At 36.9% G+C, this 20,640-nt stretch overlaps 1 protein-coding gene across 3 annotated transcripts in view; it reads right to left on the minus strand.

The window, feature by feature from the left end:
• mitfb (melanocyte inducing transcription factor b) overlaps positions 1-20,640 on the minus strand; it is an 81,432-nt gene that overhangs the window by 52,925 nt on the left and 7,867 nt on the right. Inside the window, exons 1-2 of one of the 3 annotated variants that reach the window (XM_079587522.1) lie at positions 18,872-18,992; positions 3,271-3,502 (exon numbers count right to left, since the gene is read on the minus strand). In XM_079587522.1, coding sequence (XP_079443648.1) covers positions 3,271-3,502; positions 18,872-18,927 — 288 coding nt within the window. In that variant the 5' untranslated portion in view covers positions 18,928-18,992. Of the gene's footprint in view, positions 1-3,270; positions 3,503-10,717; positions 10,809-18,871; positions 18,993-20,640 lie in introns of those variants that run through there. The other 2 variants (XM_079587521.1, XM_079587520.1) reach the window with 2 other exon arrangements.

Genomic DNA, 20,640 nt, shown 5'->3' on the forward strand with positions numbered 1-20,640 from the left:
GAAGCTATTCGCTATAACAACCGCCTCGCTCTACATTATCCCGCTTGTTACATGACTACCTACCAAATAAATAAATAATTTGACACAAAATATTGATTTAAAAAGGAGTTTATTGATTTAAAAACGATTGTATTGCTTTCGCTAAAGAACACCGTGTCCATGGCAACGCTCTGTTTTCATGGCAACGGTGTGTTATCCTTAGCAGCGGTTGTTATCAAGAAATAACAGATCGCATTCTACATTATGCTGCGTTCACACCAAACCGCGAATAGAGCGTCTGGCGCGAGTGATTTCAATGTTAAGTCAATGTAAAGACGCGTTTACGCGCGTCTGGAGGTCCTGCGATTGGTTAACGCGACGCGAATTGACGCCAAAGTTCAAATTTTTCAACTCGGGCTTCAGACGCAAATTCGCGTCAAACGCGCGTCAATTCGCGTCATTCGCGGTAGACGCGAATTCGCCTCATTCATGCGTCCAGTTCGCACGAATGACGCGAATTGACGCAAATTTGCGTCTGAAGCCCGAGTTGAAAAATTTGAACTTTGGCATCAATTCACCTTTGGCTAAGCCCCGCCCCCCTTAGTTACTGTTGCTACCTCCGACAACTTTATCTGGGCTCTGGTTTGGTATCAACATGGCTTATGCTGTGACGCTCTTCCTGCTGGAATTTTATCAAACTTTTATAAAGGAGCAAATAAACTGTCCGATAGAAGTAGGCAAAAGTGTCTGCAGTGTGCGTTTGAAGGCTATATTCAAGACAAACGGTGAAACGCAAGCAACAACAAGGCATCCAAATAGAGGCAAAAGCATAACGGTCACAGTTAAACAATGAACCACAGCATATCCTAATCGAGACGGAGGCTGTGACTAACAATATCAGGAGCAACACTGTCATGCAAAGCTGGGTAACGTTAGGTCTCTATTCACTTCTATAATCGTAATTATTTACAAAGCAAACGGACTACGCGAGTATAAAGTTGTGTTTATTAGCAGCGTGTGCTAGCGTATCAACAATTAGGGCAGAGAACCAAAATCATAACCTAAACCAACATAAAACTGTCTAACTAGTATAACTTCACAGTAAGGTTAAAAGCTAAATGTATCTTAGAGCAAAAGTGTGTTGTTGATCTTGAGGGGTTTCGCTGACTGTGAGGACGTCCACACAGTTTAATCCGAAGACGACACTTGTCAGTATTTATCTTCGGTTTTGGGAAGGGGAAAAAACGGACACCCCCTCCAACCTCTCTGGGAAACGCGTATCTGTGTTACAAATGCCCCAGGCACAACGGTTAACCATATTTTTAATAAAACGACGACGTAATAGCTTGCCGAGACCAAAAATATGAGCCTCCTGCGTTGAAGTCAATGGAGCGCCGTGAAAAAGTGTCGGAGCCTCTGTGGGAGCTCGTTCTTGGCTGCGCTGTGATTGGTCAATCTACATTCTAGGGCGTGGCTTAGCCAAAGGCGAATTCGCGCGGCGTTAACCAATCAGGAGCCTGCTTGCTGCTGTCACGTGGTGAAGTGACGTGATAAACGGGGGCAGGCCCGCTTTTTAGTTTGTAATGTAATTTTAAATGTTTGGCCTCAATAACTTATTTTATTTGATTGGCCTCAATAAATGATTTTGTAATATGACTAAATGCCAGCGTGAAAGAAGGAATTGTTCAGCTATATGTAAACTATGAATGTGACACTGAACACTTGCAGTCGTACATTTCTGAACGAGATGAAGAAAAACTCACATAATAAAGAAGTCGTTTGACCTACGTTATAACGAGTCATTAATGTCTTTTAACTTATATGTTTCATATAATAGAACCGAAGCTATAGATTGTGAATTTAAACATGTCTCGTTTACCAGCGGCAAACGTCAGGAGGACTAGCCGAGGTGAGGCTGCTCCAGGCGGGTTACATGAGCGTTGAGCGCCCGGTGATCGCCTGGATCTCACAAACCGAAAACGTCAGATCAAATTTTTAAATAGGCGCTTTCTTTATAAATAAACCACAGATTTGAGCTTTAAACAACTACATTCTCGACTGAACAACTCTCAAAAATTCATTTCGTGACAAAATAACAGTAGTATTTTTAAATTTCGCGGCCTTTCTTGCAAACAGACCACCTTGCACTTGCCCTTCCCACAAGAAGCGGATTTCGCCTCGGACGCGCGTCAATTTCGCTTCAAACACTTGCTTTTTACGAGCGTATATTTCGCTTTGGACGCGCGAATGCATTCAAAATGTTCAAACTAGACGCGATATACGCGAATTTGACGCTCTATTCGCGTTTGGTGTGAACGCAGCATTAGAATTCAACCAAGCCATGTAATAATTATATATAAAACATATATATATAATATAAATGATGTATAAATATATATACAGTATATAAATGAAAATATTTCTTAAAGGATAATTCCGGTATTTAACACCTTGAGTCTATATTGTAGTTTGTTTTGGATGAACAAGAGTGGTGGACAACATTTTTTTGACAATGGTTCCTCTCTCGAGTTTTTGACTATAAAAGAATTGGCCATGGACCCATTTAACATTGGAGTCAATGGGCATGTCCAAAAATGTCATTAAAACAGCCAATAATGTTCGTTTACAAAACTGTTAAACTCGCCGAGTGGTTAGTGGTGTTCGTTGATGATTATAAACAATATATCGTCGCAATATATGATTCCAATCCGTTTATTTTGCTATAGTGGAACTATTTTTTCAGACACTTCACAACCGTGTAACTTACGCTCAATGACGAATAAAACACGACAGAAACTGTATTTCGCAACACTTTTTGTTTCTGGAACATCAACTAACATCACTAATCACTAGGTGATTTGCACAGTTTTGAAAACTAATGTTAAAGGTTGTTTTAATGACATTTTCGGACATGCCCATTGACTCCAATGTTAAATGGGTCCATGGCCAATTCTTATATAGTCAAAAACTCGAGAGAGGAACCATTGTCAAAAAAATGTTGTCCACCACTCTTGTTCATCCAAAACAAACTACAATATAGACTCAAGGTGTTAAATACCGGAATTATCCTTTAAATACATACATGCATATGTCTATTTTAATATACAAAATAACTACACATATTATGTAAATGTTATTTTATACTACATATTTGATTACATATATTATGATTAACAGTTGCCCAGCACTAAATACTTTGTCTAAAGTTTCAGAAAACTGCTGTGTTCCAAAAACTGAGATTTCTCAGACTATTGATGAATGAGTGTGAATGAGTGTGATTGTGGCGTGTACCTTCAGCACTTCCATGGGCACCTGTGTGGCGCTGGGCGGGCCGGCGGGCGCGCTGACGTTGATGGCGGGGCTCTGGGTGACGTAGGCTGAGCTCTGGCGTCTCTGCTGCTCTCGCCGCTCCTGCTCTTGGAGCTGCTCGCGCATCAGCTGCTGGCGGAGCAGGATCCGAGAGGTCACGGCCGACGAGCCCAGCGGGGGCTTGCAGGAGCCATGCTGATGCTCAGAGGGATTACTGCAGACACACACACACACACACACGGACTGAGAGAGAGTTGACTCGAGAGGGGCTCTGTAGAGGGACCGTGTTTGGTACACTAGGTGCTGGATAATTCAATTATTTTGAGATTGGTAGTTAATTAGGAAGCATAATTATTTGAACCACAGGGATCGAGTTGGATTGGAAATATGGAAACTGACTGGAAAGCGAAGCATCACTACTGTACGGTTGTGAATTTGAACAAACCCCTAAGTATTAAACTTAGCCCTCAAATGTTCTGCTGACATGATATGCAAAATCATGCGGTTTGTTGAGGAGGAGTAACATTTTTTATAAAATCGGTTGAAAAAATTCATTACACTTACACAAAAAAGGCCAGTAAGAAACCACCCAGCAAACACTCGATACGACACACACTGAAAATATTATACTTTAAAAGAATACTGTGTACTTAAGTGTGAACCGAGTGATGTTTTCAGCCACTTAATTCAATATTTATTTAAATTAAATGAAAATGTATTAGTTTAACTTATAATAAACACACTTGGCTAATCATTTGAGTGCTTTTTTTGAACCACTTAAGTACGACTTTATGAAAGCTTGTTTCCGCCACTGAATAAAAAAAAATTTAACGTGGTAATTGTGAAAAATTTTCACACAATTCAGATAAATTTTAAGATAAAATTTTACATTTTAAGATAAAGTCACAATTATTCCCGGAAACAAGCTTCAATACAACTTATGTATCTTTATATATGCAATTTCCTATTTATTGTCTTTGAAAAATGTACTGACGAATGCACTGACAAGAATGTATGATAAACTAAAATATATTTTTAATGTAATTTCCGTTGTCATGCATTTCAAAATACTGTATATTACACATTTGTAATGATGAAGTTGCAATTTAGTACATTTAAAATATATCAACTTTAAATCTACACACTACAGTTAAAACTATAATCAAGTACTTTACATTTGATTTAGTAAGTTAGTCAACACATTAAAATAAGTGCACTTTAAAACGTGACAAAATATGAATAAAATATGATTTAAAATGTACTTTTAATTTGACATTATTACAAACTAAGTTCACGTTAAAAAGTGTACGTGAGTGTTAAGGAACACCATGAAAGTGGACTATTATCTGCAAGTAAAATGCTTTTGAAAATATGAAAATATGATTAAGAGTGGAAGTGCACTACAAGTGCACATTCAATACAATTAAGTTCACTTCTTTTTATCAAGGGTAACAATCTCCCTAGCATCATGCGAACATCCGACATTTTCTCCACAAAATTAATACACATTTGCTCCTTTTATTCATAGTAGAAATGACAGAGAAAAGAGGAGGAAATGCAATTAGGAAATTATGCAAGATGGCTTCAAATTTGCACATGAGACACTCAATATGTTGGACCAAGCATGCTAACCTCTAGGCTAAGTCTCCAATAAGGTTTAAATTTTACAGGCTTTTAATTGGACATGACTAAGGAGATTTTTTAACTTGCTATATCAAACTACATAGCAATGGATTTTTTTATATGTTTTTATTATGGCAGAAGAAAGAGCAACATGAAGCTAGCAAAGGATATCGGACAGTCAATATAACTAGTTTAGCATCACCAGACAAACATAGTTGACTGCTCAATAACGAAAGTGACCAATCAGCATCAAATATAAGTAGTTATAAACTTTAAGCTTAACCTCTAACACTAAAGTCTAACAGTGTCTTTGTTAATACACGGTTGACTCTCTCTCTCTCTCTCTCTCTCTCTCTCTCTCTCTCACTCTCTCTCTCTCTCTCCCTCTCTCACTCTTCTCTCTCTCACTCTCTCTCTCTCTCTCTCTCTCTCTCTCTCTCTGAGGAAAAACTAGATCTGAAGGTGAAACCCATGTATAATGCAACAAAACCAGGCTCTACTTCCTCTACATCAGCTGATGTTTAGGTTTTCTTTCTCCCACAGCTTTCCTCCCACTATTTCGCCATCAGTTTCTTCTACAGTGCCCCATAGATCCCAGTCCAGCGTGAGGAACTTGCACAACGTTCCCTCACGCACTTTCAGTTCTCCTCATGATTCAGTAGAGGAACTGCTGGCTCCGAGCGCCGCACGTTTTTCCGCCCAGACGACGCGCTGTCGAGATGAGGCCTTCTCCTCGCCGCTGATCCTTTTGATGCGCCTCTGCCAAGCGGCCAGCCAATCCAGCTGTGCCGTAATCGCTCTAATTAGCCCGTCTGGCCCTGTCAAACGCCAGTCTGCAGCACTGGCCGAGCGGTGTGGTTTAAACATGTGTAATCTCATTGTCTACAACTTTACATTTCTGTTTCTGACAAGACATATTAAGGGCCGTTGTTCATGAATGCTGCACTGCAAGTAGCTTAACCCCTTATATTGCCATATTTAAAACAGTAATATCCATATACTAAACTAATCTTGACAAACTATATATCATTTGAAAGCTTACAATCTCTAGTTTGCATATTTGGTGACCATATTTGGTCACTCCTGAGGCGTGTTCAGACCTTTATTTTGAAATAGTGATGAACATGAAAAATCATGAAAGAATGGTAGAAACCTCCGTTTGTTTTCATGCCAAGAGTACAAAAGATAGCATACATTCATTTTTTTTTTAGAAAAAAAGGTCTAAAAATGTTTTAAATTTAAAGAAAAAACTTTTTTTGTTTCTTAGAGGTTGAATTCATTTCAAAATCTGTCAGACTTCCAACACTACTTCTGAATAGGATGTCTACTTCATAAAATGTATGAAAATTTAAAAAAAAAATAATGGTTCAGATCACTCAAACCAGATATGGAAATGGAGGCGCCCTTATATGGGCAGTAATGTCAACTAGTGGAGAAGTGTGGTACTGCGCCCAAACTAAATCTCACTGAAAGATTTTTTTTGAGATATCAACCTAACATTTTAAACACAACTTGTTCTGATTTTTGGCTTTGATTTTTTGCATTTTTAGAGTCCACCAGGTTTTGAAAATATATATTTTATATAAAATATGAACAATTAAATTTTTAACATTGTACATTTTCATAAACTCAAACTTCTACAACTTTTTTTCTGTTTAACTTTCTTAATTTATTTCGCTTCTACAAAAATCTGCCAAATGTCTTCTTTACAACAAAACCAATCTTACATCTATATTCCAAAGCATTCTTGAATTATAACCATTTAAGTTCGTAATGTGCATTTTCATGTCTATTAAAAAAAAAGGAGGTGCCGCTTAAGGGGATAAACAACTTTATTTGAATCAAACTAAAAGCATTTGTTTTGTTATTTCTTTTTTTAAGAAGAAACTTTGAGCGAACGCAAAGTTTCTCAGGGGAACGCAACACATTTGTGAGAGAACGCAAAAGCATTGGCTTTTTATTTTCCCAACCATCTCATATTTTTTCCACCACCATGTCCCCTAATGGTGCGTTCACACGCAAGTGATTACAATGTTAAGTCAATGCAAAGCAATGCAAATTTCACTTTTGTGTCACGTTATTGACCTACTAACTCGCTTACAACCATTTAAATGATCTATCAACATCAGACATCTTGTAAAAAGATGGCCGCCAATGGGTTTCGAAACTTTCGCCTCTGACGCGCGTAAATTCCGCTTCAAATGTATGTTTTTACGCGTGTCAATTTCGCTCGACGCGCGAATGGACACAAAGTGATCAAGCGTATAACTAGACGCGGCAGGCGCGAATTTGACGCGCTATTCGCACAAGTTAGAGGCTCCGTACTATTGCAATATTTCACTGTAAAATACACAAAATGTTTAAGAAAAATATAATAATACGATTCATTTTGAATCAACTGTAAAATTACAATACTATACAATACAATACAATACTAATATTATTATATTACTTTTAAATAGTCTTCATTTGTTCTGTCAAACGTTAAACTACCAAACTTTTATTTGGACGGAAAACTAATGTTTTTGTGTCAGAAAAGACGTCTTAGGTCACATCCAAGTTAACTTTTTCCAGTGCTTTTGGTCTGGAAAAAGTCATATTTGCGATGTTTTGTTGACTGAACGATCAACACCTCATTACACAAAAGCTCAACCCATTCACTTTAGTCCCTCAGAGCTTCGATTGAATAATCAGACACCCTGACTCAACTCCAAAACATCTTTATACAATCAAACTTATGAAACAGTTACACAAATAAGGGAAGACAAATAAGAAGAAAGGAGAGAAAGAAGAAACGCAGGGACTGATTCTGGGTCAGGAGTGGCTAACGCGTGTTTTTGATGCATCATAGTTCCTCAGTTTAAAAACTGATCATGGTTTGTCTGGCACGACTGAATCATGACGACTGAACCAAAGGCAATGGACTGACTCACGCACAACTAAACACACTTTACAATTCTCTATTCTGTGTCTGTTTCTCTGATGGTCATGCAAGTGCTAATTTGCTTTGCTAAAGCCAACTTCATAAAACACATCAACCAATCAATGATCATGTTCCTAAAGTTCAAAATTATGCAATCTCTTTAACAAATCCTTGACATGATGGTCTTCCTCTTGTAGTAATTGAGAACAATAACATGGACACGATTCCCCTATTTAGTTTTTAATACATAAATAGTCAGTGTAGGTGCATTGAAAAATATTTAAATATTAACAAAAAAATACATAAACAATTTTAAAAGTATATAAATAATAAATTTTATTGAATGATTTCATTGTTTTTGGATTTAGATCCACCAACTTATCTATCAAGAAAAAAATTAATATTAAATGATAAAATGATATTAAAGGGCACCTATTATGGAATTTAGAAATGTACCTTTCATGTAGTGTGTAACATAGATCTAAGTGAACAAAAACATCCTGCAAAGTTTGAAATATGAAAGTGCACCGGATATAAAGTTATTGTCTTTCAAAAGTAAGAGTCGACTCTGAGTCATTTTTATGAATCGTTAGAAGACCGAAGCTTTTTCTCTGACTAGATGACGTCAACTTGTCAAGTTATTTGAATACGATACGCCCACTTATTGCGCTCCAAGGCCAGCAGGGAAAATATCATGGCGACGAGACGCTGTCGTGTTCTGAAGTGCAACTCAAAAGACAACTTTTTTCACCTGCCCAAGGAGGAGCATTTGAAGACTAAGTGGCTACAATTCATATATACAACTATACCACAGAAGTGTAGTCCGAGCCTTGTGCTTTGTTCGCGCCATTTTGAAGACGATTGCTTTTTAAATGCAATCAAACTTGGATTCGCGAGCCGGCTGATATTGAAGGAAGGTTCAGTTCCAGGTGTATTTGCATCAGCTTCCTCCTCCGTATCACAACCTGTAAGTGTTATTAATAATTGTTGCTTTTATGTTTTATGTAGCATGCTTAATTATTATTTTGTTTGTTGTGTAAGCACCGTTTAGCTTCTTCAATGGCAATTGAATTGAGATTTGTGAAGTGTTTGTCGTTGTTTTAAAGAATAGAATAATACCTCGTAGTAACGTAACTGCATTTTTTTTTTTTTTAAACGTTATGTTTATGCATCGGGCTAACGCAAACAAAGACTGATTGTGCTTTTACAATATGAACTCTGGGCGACGCTCGCTAACATAACATTAAATTCTTTATCTTATTTTTAGTTTTTTACTACAAACTACAAAGCAGTGGACAATAATCATTATTATAACACGATTTAATTGATAAAAGCATCATTGTACTCCGTGTTAAACAATAAGTATTATCTCTGTAAACACTGCTGGGTCATCTGACCAATCAACGCAGATTAGCGTTGCGCAGAGGAGGGGTTTGAAAAACGAGTCGTTGAGCGATTCATGTGGGAGTCGGTGAGCAAATCAGGTAAAAATAAATGCATATTATACGACAACAAAAGTGTTTTTTGTCATTGCATGCACGTATGTTGGGGACTCCCTAAATAACATTAGGAACATTTTAAATGTCATAATAGGTGCCCTTTAAGTGCCTTTCATTGCAAAGAATTTAAATGCACTGTATTATCATTCAATAACAGCATTTGCTTGCAAAAGTTAACGCTTTATTATAACTAAAGTTATGTGATCTTCATACCCTAAAACTTTTGTACCCGGGAACAGAGGAATTTTCTTTTTTTCTTCTTTTTTTTTTTACTTTGTTTAGTATCTCTGCTTGCAATTTATTTTATTACTGACCGTTTTCAATAATGTTTGAACTTTATCAGTTAGTCTAGTAGTTTTTTTTTTTTTATGTGGAAGAACCTAAAGTGAGCTTTAAGTAATGAACAAGCAAAGTTACATTTCCCCCATATGATCATATGATGCTCATAAGTTTCTTCATATTAAATGAGTAGCTGATAACACCATAAAAAAAATTGCACTACGTAAGATCTCCATGACTCGCCTGCACTTCCTGCTTTTCCCTGCTTGAGATTGTCTGTCCAATGAATGGATGACCTTAGCACACATGTGGTTTTGTTCACAAAATTTTGGTTCACTTGCAAAAAAGGGCAGTGTGAAAGCAAACCACTTCAAACTAAAAAGAAAATCACTATTGTAGGCTATTTGGCCCGGACCAAAGCAAGTGAACAAGCCGACTTTCCTGGTGTGAATACACACTTACACTTTAAGGGCTTATAGACCAAAAGCCGCTTCCACACACACAACCGTCCTTATCAGTCCTGACGAAATCTCTGCCGCTGAACTGGCCACTCCAAGCACATTTTCTGTTGTCATTATAAAAAGAATGTGTGTGTGTGTGTGTGTGCAATGCTCGGGGTAATTTTCCATTTTGGTGTGTGCGGCATGAGTGGACCATCTCTGCTCCGATGTGTGTATGTGTGTCAGGAAAAACAATGAGTTCACAGTCTTTAGTGGCCACGCCCCCAGATTGTGCCCTAGCCAATCAGAGATGTGCGTCAGGAGGAGGCTGACCTCCTCCACTCACCTCAGAGCGCTGCCATGTGCTGTTGAAGTAGTACATACTGCTCATTTGAGGCCAGTCACGTCCAATGATACTATATAAAAACAATACATGTCAAAAATGCAGCAACAGCACTGCTTTCTGGGAAAGTCAAGTAATTATACTCTCAGCTGGCGAATACTCAAACGACAAAATATATTAAAACCCCATCAAGTGTGCTCTGATGCTCACCGCATGCTTATAGTTATAGGACACACAGCACAGGGATATTTATAGTCACAGATTTATTTATACTACACCAAAACACACACACACACACACACACTCCTCCACAGGTACTCACAAGTGGCTGCAGTTGGAAACGCAGGGACTTTGCACTTGGACACCCAGCGCCTCCATCTTTATCCCCTGAGCTGAAGGTGCACTGCGCGCCCTTGGACGGTGCTGAGAGTCACGCTGGGCCGGCTGCGCTGGGAGCGTGTCAGAAGGGGAGGCACCAGCAGAACACAGCACACACACGGGGAGAGACACACACACCAGCCCACAGCGCTACACACACCACACTGCTGCACATGACGGCACAGGGAGTGTGAGGGTGAACCTCATCAAGACTATGTCAAAGTCCAGACCATTACGATTGCATTTTTATTTTTAAATATTCCCTCCAAATGATCATTAACATAATGCAAAAATATCTTTGTCGTTGCATTAATGCAAAAATATATTTTAGATTTAATTAAATCAATATTATTAAAATGATACAATATGTATATCATGCTAGCATTTTAGTAAAGTTTATTATAATTTTAATCGTGATTCCATTATAGTAATTTCTACTTTCATACATTACTATATAACACCATAATTTAAATGATAAAATATGAATGGTAACAAATCATAGTAGTTTTTGTTTTATTTTAATTTATTTTTGTAATTTTTCATTTAATTGATCATTTATATGATATAAAATTGTATTAGAATAGATATTTTCTACTGTAATAAATTTTTATATTTATTAATATTTCAAGCCATTATTTTTTTTTATTGTAAATGTTTTACTGTATTACATGAATGTATATAATAATTTGATTTGGCATGTGTTGCATAATACCAGGAGAATCACCTTTGAAAATAATAGAAAATATATATTTAAAATACTGAAATGTCATAAAATGTCATAAAGTGTCCCAATACAAAATTAAAAATTTTACTAAAGGTGGCCCAAGAAATTGCTAGTCAATTTCACAATTAATTACAAAGAAATGGCAAGTAATACATTTAATTTTGAAAAATGTTATGTAGAAAGACTAAAATAGCATGTTATTGTCAAATATGCTTTGAAAATCTTTGTTTTAATATACAACTTAGTAAAAAAAACTATTTTTTAAATATATATTTATTTTTGGTTTAGAGTAAAATATGGACATATAATATGTTAAAATCATTATAATGACTAATAACATATCATCATCAAAAGGATAACAAAACAATATCTCAGATCCGGGGTGTATTACACACCTGACCTGACAAAGCAGTTTTGTCATATCTCTGAGGTTTGCTTTCTGAACACACACTGCCCTGCGCACTAGAGGGCGCTTTCTCGGTCACCTTCACGGTCACCTTCCCTAAGCGGCGCAGGTCATTACAGGTGCGGGGGGAGGGGGGGGACAACTTCTGCACATTCACACACACTCTCTCTCTCGCTCCGGGCTCTTTTGGCTTATGTTCAGACTAATGTTAGCATATGCTTTACTGCATATACTTGTGTGTTTCCTCAGAAATGGCTTAAAAGAGTAAGAAACATACACTCTAAAAAATGCTGGGTTGTTTCAACCCAATTTTGGATCAAATATGGACAAACCCAGCCGTTGGGTTACATTTTTAAATTACATTTTTAACCCAACGTTTGGGGTTTGTCCATATTTGACCCAAAATTGGGTTGAAACAACCCAGCATGTAATTTGAACAAATAATTATTGTTGAAAGAATTTTTTAAAAAGTCTAATGGAAGAATTTGAAGTAAATTAAGTGGAAGGGATACTTTACAAATTTTCACTTACACTCTAAAAAATGCTGGGTTGTTTCAACCCAATTTTGGGTAAAATATGGACAAACCCAAACATTGGGTTAAAAATGTAATGTAAAAATTTAACCCAACGGCTGGGTTTGTCCATATTTTACCCAAAATTGGGTTGAAACAACCCAGCATTTAATATGCACCGACATACATATATACACTAAGAAATGATGGGTCGTTTGGGTCAAATATGGACGAACCCAAATGTTGGATCAAAAATGCAATTGCCAATGGCTGGGTTTGTCCATATTTGACCCAAAATTGGGTTAAAAAACCCCCAGCATTTTTTAGAGTGTATGTACAGTATATATATATATGTGTCAAATATGGACAAACCCAGCCATTGGGTTACATTTTTTAATTGCATTTTTGATCCAACGTTTGGGTTTGTCCACATTTGACCCAAAATTGGGTTAAAACAACCCAGCATTTTTTAGAGTGTACGTAAAACAACAAAAACTAAAACCAAATGTCATGTGGGGAAATTTTTGAGTGACGATACTAATGTTGCTTAATTTTACATAAGCAAGAAAAATGAGTAATAAATGATTAATTGATTCATAATGATACCACAAATATGTACGTTTTACAACCCTAAGTTAAGAAAAAGTTGTTTCTACATGTTCTGTGAACATCGAAAAAAAATTAAATGCAATTTTGCAAACATTATGGTCACGTTACTTTTGACCGTTCTCTGAAACAAGTAGTAACGTTTCAGAAATGTTAAATGAACATCCACACTGGGTCAAATATGTGGGTCAAATGTGGGTCAAATATGGACAAACCCCGCCGTTGAGTTAAATTTTTTAATTAAAAATGTTAACCCGACGTTTGGGTTTGTCCACATTTGACCCAAATTTGGGTTAAAACAACCCAGCATTTTTTAGAGTTTGTATAAAGCATATCTTTGCACTAACGTTATTAATGACCAGATAACTATGAATAAACGTTCGATTAACGTTACCGGGAGAAGGTTTGTTAATAACCTTGCCGGAACATTATAGCCTAGAAATCTAGACGCCCCTAGCGGCAGCAAAATGTATTTTGCAGCCAGGGCCAGTCTAGCAACTCTCAATACACATTCTAGCAGCAAAAACCCAGATTGGGTCAGGCCAATCACGTCGTGTATAGAGCATGCGGGGCGGGCTTAACATATGACGACAGAGTTGCGACGGCTGGCATAGGCACTTGTAAACAAAGAATGGCGGCAGCAGCTGTCGAACAGCAGTCTTTCGAATCGGCTTTGGCCGCGACTCTGGAGGACTTGGAGTTAAGTTTCTCTTTAAGAAAAGAGCAAAAAACGGCACTTAAATCATTTTTAAAAAAGGAAGATGTGTTCGGAGTTTTGCCGACTGGATACGGAAAAAGTTTAATATACCAATTAGCTCCGCTGGTGGGAAAACGTCACCTTCTTCGTTGCTCTGATTGGTTGTAGCGCTATCCTATTGCGTGCAGAGGGATTTTGAGAGACAGCCGTTTATCCCGCCTCTCGGAGTAAGCCTAGTCTATGGAGAGTGTCCAGACTAAACATCTTGATGTAAGTCTGGCTGGCCAGGCTAGGAACATTAGCTAAAGTTCAGAGAACGTTCCCTGTTAGCATATAATCAAATAATGTGCCAAAATGTAGATGTTAAACACGTGTGTGTGTTAAAAGTAGTGCATGTGAGGAGCCTACTTTGCTATTCTAACATTTCCTTTGTTTCAGAAGTACTGCAAAAAAAAACAACAGAATGACTAAAAATAAATCTTTCCCACACAAATATAGTTTCTGGGAAACCGTAAAAAGACTTTGCTGTGTGTTGAGGAGTGAAGCGGACGTTAAAAGAGGAAGAAGCTCTTCTCAGGCATGTTGACGGTCTGTTGTTAGCATCACAGCTGACATATAGTGGGGCTCTTTGTTGTAATATTTACAGGACGGGTGGGGACCACTTCATTCGATTTCAACTTGTTGCCTCCTATTTCCATAATTAAGTTTTATTCATTCTCTCCTCGCTTGTTTGCTGAGCTTGGACTCTTTTAGCTCAGGCTATAGCGAGGCCTAGACAACACTTGAGCTGAGAAAACACAACTAGCTGTGCTACTGGACAATACTGGATAGATATTCATCCTCACAGCCTGGTTTTCACTTGCATCGGATTGAAGTGTGTGCTATATTAAAGGAGCACTCCACTTTTTTTGGAAATAGGCTCATTTTCCAGCTCCCCTAGACTAGAGTTAAACAGTTTTACCGTTTTCGAATCCATTCAGCCGATCTCCGGGTCTGGCGGTAGCACTTTTAGCATAGCTTAGCATAGATCATTGAATCTGATTAGACCGTTACCATCTCTCTCAAAAAAATTAACAAAGAGTTTCGATATTTTTCATATTAAAAACTTGACTCTTCTGTAGTTACATCGTGTACTAAGACCGACAGAAAATGAAAAATGAATGGAGCAGTTCCCTGATTATTACGCAGGAATGAGAGGATAGTTCCTAGTCATATTGGCCTAGAAAATCACAACTTTTTTTTGGTACTGCATAGCTTCAGGAAATTTCCAAAGGTTCACAAACTAAAAACATGAAATTCAAATGTACTGCAAGGACAAAGCTTGAGGCACAACAAGCGAACCGCAACGTTTCATCAAGCACTTCAGCATTTCACATCTCTAATGGGGACGGGCATGATATCTGCTCTGAAGCAAACACAAACATCTCTTTGTTGTGCCAATCATCTCAGATCTCTAACATAAAACAGACGTTTATTCAGTATAAAAGAGTGAGTTCATACCTCCTGGCTTGTGTCATTCACCCGAGGTCTTCTGTACTCCTGTAATGTTCACGCTGACACCGGAAACACGGCATTTATGCTGCAAATCTGATGATACTGACATGACTCAATCTACTCTTCTCTGTATTTATGATCACTCACTCAACTTTTATCAGCTCTGCTGGAAACACTGACACACTCGCACTTCACAGAATAAGGTGCCGAGGAGGGAACATTTTGGGTAAACGCTATAAGATCTGATTTGCAGCATTGCTCTGCACTGATTCATTCATTCGTCATCAATTATTTCAAGCTCTTCTGCTATTGAGTGTTTTAAAACATTATGACAATCAATTATTTTTTATGATTTACTTTTAAGGGGCTATGTGTAGTTTTTCTACTAAAATGAATACATTTTTTATTGCCTGTGTGTGAAGGGGTTGTAATCCCACAATAAAATGATCCACTTGGCGGGTTTTTCTATTACCTCTGAAAGCAAGTATTCCTATTTCTATGTGAAGTCTCCGGGTCGAATTTGCCGCGGAAATCCAGTGACGTGACGTGCGCTCCCGAGCCTCTCGCCTCGTCTACTGACTTTGCACTCAACAGCGACGACACTGCAACTTTATGACATGGAGTCTGCTAACACTAACCAGCACAACACAGACTCCAACACAAACTCCACATAATAATAAAAGCACGTGCACTCGCTTGTAAACATATTGGTTGCAATCTGAAACATCACCGCTAGATGCCGCTGAAAACTACACATAGCCCCTTTACTTTAATAATCACCACAAATACATTTCTACAGAAAGGTTCTCGCAAAGTTATGAACAAACGTTCTTCCAGTGACGATAATAGACCATTCGTTCAGATTGATCTGGTCTTTAATAAAGTTAGCACAAAATATTATTTATTAAATCGGTTTTAGTTAGACGTTTTTCTAACTTTGTTTTTTAAATGTTACTACTTGTTCGGGAACGTTCAGAGAACATTCAAAAGTAACGTTACCATGTTGGCAAAATAACGTTTCTTTAACGCCTTATATTGGCAGGATAATTGCTGTTGGATAATTGGCCCTTATATATTCTTTAACCCACAACCATTACATATTTAAAACAGTAATATCCATATACTAAACCTAAACTAATCTTGACAAACTATATATCATTTGAAAGCTTACAATCTCTAGTTTACATATTTGGTGACTGATTTTCAAAATAAATTACAGAGGAGCCGTAATTTATCAGTTTGCAATAAGAATATTTTCATACTCCTGAGGCGTGTTCAGACCTTTATTTTGAAATAGTGATGAACATGAAAAATCATGAAAGAATGGTAGAAACCTCAGTTTGTTTTCATGCCAAGAGTTCAAAAGATAGCCTCCATTCAATTCTTTTAGAAAAAAAGGTCTGAAAATGTTTTGAATATAAAGAAAAAATTATAGATTCAGCATTTGTGATGTGGCAGCGAGCTATAATGCACATACGGGATCTTTTGTGTTTCTTAGAGATTGAATTCATTTCAAAATCTGCCAAACTTCCAACACTACTTCTGAATAGGATATCTACTTCATAAATTGTATGAAAATTGTAAAAATAATGGTTCAGATCACTCAAACCACATATGGAAATGGAGGCGCCCTTATATGGGCAGTAATGTCAACTAGTGGAACAGTGTGGTACTGCGCCCAAACTAAATCTCACTGAAAGATTATTTTTTGATATATCAACCTAAAATTTTAAACACAACTTGTTCAGATTTTTTGCTTTGATTGTTTTGCATTTTTAGAGTCCTCCAGGTTTTGAAAATATATATTTTATATAGAATATGAATAATTAAATTTGTAACATTGTACATTTTCCTAAACTCAAACTTCTATACATTTTTTTTCTGTTTAACTTTCTTAATTTATTCACTTCTACAAAAATCTAGCAAATGTCTTCTTTAAAACAAGACCAATCTTACATCTATATTACAAAGCATTCTTGAATGAATTACAACCATTTAAGTTCAGAATGTGCATTTTCATGTCTATTAAAAAAAGGGGGTGCCACTTAAAACAATTTTGAATAACGTTTAAAACACTTCATGTTTTGAACATTCAGAGAACAACCATAAAGGGAAACGTTTTCATAACTTAATGGGAATGTTAGCAGAATAGCTTTTTTATCTGACATAACATATACTGTACAAACAACTTGATTGGAAATGTTGTTCCAGGACTCATTTACCAGCTGGACGTGGCCTGAGAAACGCCTTACAATACCACACCAGTAAGCCTAATAGGGGATTATCACGCTTCCGGGTTTCACAGGCGGGATTTTTCAACTTTGTGCATGTCCACTTCCGGCGCAGTTCAACAACGGCTGAAACGAAGGCTAGATGTCACTGCTCTGTTCCACTTTGTAAATCGAACAAACAACGCCAACCCTACTTAAGTTTTCACGGATTCCCGACTGAACTGAGTCTTGTTCATAAAAACTCTGAGGATTGTTCATTCTAGCAAAAGGGACCATCGTATGCTGACGTTAGCTAGCTGACACTGACAGAGGCTAACGTTCTTCCTATCAGAATACAAATGAAATGGGTGAATTGACTCAGCCTCATTTAAAGGTGAATAATCTTACTTTAGTTGGGTTTAACATCTTTCTCTTTTCATACAGATTACATAAACAGAAGAATATTTGATTTATTTTTGAATTAGATCATTTAAAAGTACACACTTAAATGATTATAAAGATATATTGCTCATGCCTGGGTGAAGAGAATTCGCTGAGTTTTGTTTAAGTTTAGAGACGTGCTCCCAAATAAAAGTTCCCGGAGACGGAGAGGCAGAAAGCACACCCTGTTAATTTTCTTTATTTTACAAAAGCACAATGGTTTTTTTTTTTTTTCGCTTGTAAGTGGACACATAAAAAGTAGACATTTAACAGTTTATTTTCCGTATTTTATTTATTTTTATTTCTTAAGTCTGTATGACCATAAATGACGGAGTATTTTAAGTCTATTTTGCTGTTATGTGAAAAAAATCTAGCAAAACGCGCCGGCGCGTTTGCTCACCCCAGAGGGTTTAAACACCTTATAACCATACAAACATCTGAGCTGACGCCAAACTGACGTTAGCATAAGCTAACCTACCTAGCTAATGTTATGTTATGTTATGTGTAATGTATGTAGCTAGTAGCCACTCAACTTCGTAGTCATAGATGAAGTTCTCGAAAAATAAACTGTAATGTTATCCCTTGTCCACTTTGGAGCGGGCGGTGATGGAGTGTTGTTCAGTTAGTCGATGTACGTCAGAAAAAGTTATTTGGGGTAAATTTACCAGGGATGCAGTATAAGTAAACTTAGGGTCGTCCATCATGGGTTCGCCTGAGTGATTCACCGGAAGTGGCAGTGCACAAAGATCACTAAATGCGGAAGTAATACGTATCAGCGTGATAATGGCCTATTAAACTGCTAAATATAATTTTCTTAAGCGATATTTTGTATGTTTTCCAGTAAATAAAGAAAGCATTCAATCATGTTGTGGTATATTGTATAGTAAATTAATTCATCATAACAGAACATATGAAAGGCCATCACAAAGATATATCTACGTATATTATATGACAACAAGATTAATAGATCATTAATAGCTCATAGATTAAATGTTTACTGTTGTTTACATCAAGCTAAAGGCTCTAGTAAAGGTTTTCCGTCTCCAATGTTCTGCGTGTCCCATAACCCCGAGGGCACACCACTGATCTCACAACCGAAGAGCTCGAAGTGCTGCATCTCACACCAAACACAACTGGACAAACAAAGATAGTATCCTGAAAGAAGCCTATTTTTATGTTTTCTGGTTATAAGTCTCTAAACAAGTCTCCTCCAATTTGCTTCTCAAGTATTTTCATCTTGTTTTAAGAATGTCTAGATACTTTAACTGGAAAACAAGTGCGGCTCACTTACTATATCCAGCTGGTGGTCGGGAATACTGTATGCTGTAGACTTGAACTATCTTCTGCTTCCTGTATTTAGTGGAATATGTTACATCTTACACTGACTCAGGAGTCTGCTCAGCCCGTTTCACAGCAGTTATGCTTACTACGCTTTTAAAGTTACACTGCCATTCAAAAGTGTGTGGTTGGGAAGATTTTCTAATGTTATAAATAAAAAGCCTCCAAGTCTAGTATAAAGTCTATAATGCTCACCAAGGCTCGACCAATGAGGTTCATTCTCGTGTTACGCAGCACCTTTGAGCTTCTGCAAGAACCAATGAAGTTCATTTTAACCCTTTAAAATGTAATTTATTCCCAAGCTGTATTTTCAGCATCATTACTCCAGTCTTCAGTGTCACATGATCCTTCAGAAATCCTTCTAATATGATGATTTTATTCTCAAGAAACATTTCTGATTATTATTATTTTTAGGGACCTTTTTTTTTTTTTTCACTGGTCAATTTTGAGATTTTGGGATATTTGTCTTCATTAAGACTTGTGGTGAAAAAAAGTCAGAAATACACATTTAGGTGTTTATTTTCTACACTTTGTCTATTTGCGTCTGTAGATTTATCCTAAATTCAACAAAAGTTGGCGTTATAAATCATCCGCTGCTCCGCGATCTCGGTCTGCACCCCGTCATCACACACACCGTTAGAAAGCTCTCTCTCTCCTGTACAATGCTGTCGGATCCAAATATGGTCATTTCCTTTTTATCAGCAACCAATCGTGAAAGTAAAAGGGCTGAATGCGCAATCTCATTGGCTGATGATAAATCTTTAAAGCTCGTTTTCTCAAAATGACTTTTCTCTCATTCTCCAAGTCCAGAAATCTCCACTTCTTCAGTTGCACCGATACACACCAAACTTTCCAGTCTTGTACCTAGTTATATTATGAAGACAATTACAGAGGGATTTGTAAATATATTATTCCTAGCCTGATTTATATAACATTTTATTCCAAAAAACATGGCGAAAATAATTGTTAAAGGCTATTGACAGTATATTCCTATTTACAGGATAACAAAAGTAGATATCCATAAATCTCTCTGTAATTTTTTCCCATCTATATGTGAACACAATGAAAAAAGTTATTTGAACCTGGCTTTATCCAATACTCAGATTTTTTTTTAAATATATCTATGCAAATTAGCACATATTTAATTAGATGTTGCCTTATTTGCATATTTAAACATTAAATTACAGAAAACTTGTAATTTTTTTCTCATCTTAATGTAGGTAATCAACTGGGAAAGTTTCATGGTGATATCTGCTAGTTAAAACTTTTACCCTATTCACCTGTAGTGTCTCGCCTTAAACAGCATTTATTTGAAATAAAATTATTTTATTACATTATAAATGTCTTTGCTGTCACTTTTGATCAATTTAATGCATCCTTGCTGTATAAAAGTTTTCTTTTTAGGCAAACTGCATGACAAATCAAATCTGCACCCCAGA

Source organism: Phoxinus phoxinus (assembly GCF_949152265.1).
Source record: "Phoxinus phoxinus genome assembly, chromosome: 18".
Classification (NCBI taxonomy): Eukaryota; Metazoa; Chordata; class Actinopteri; order Cypriniformes; family Leuciscidae; genus Phoxinus; species Phoxinus phoxinus.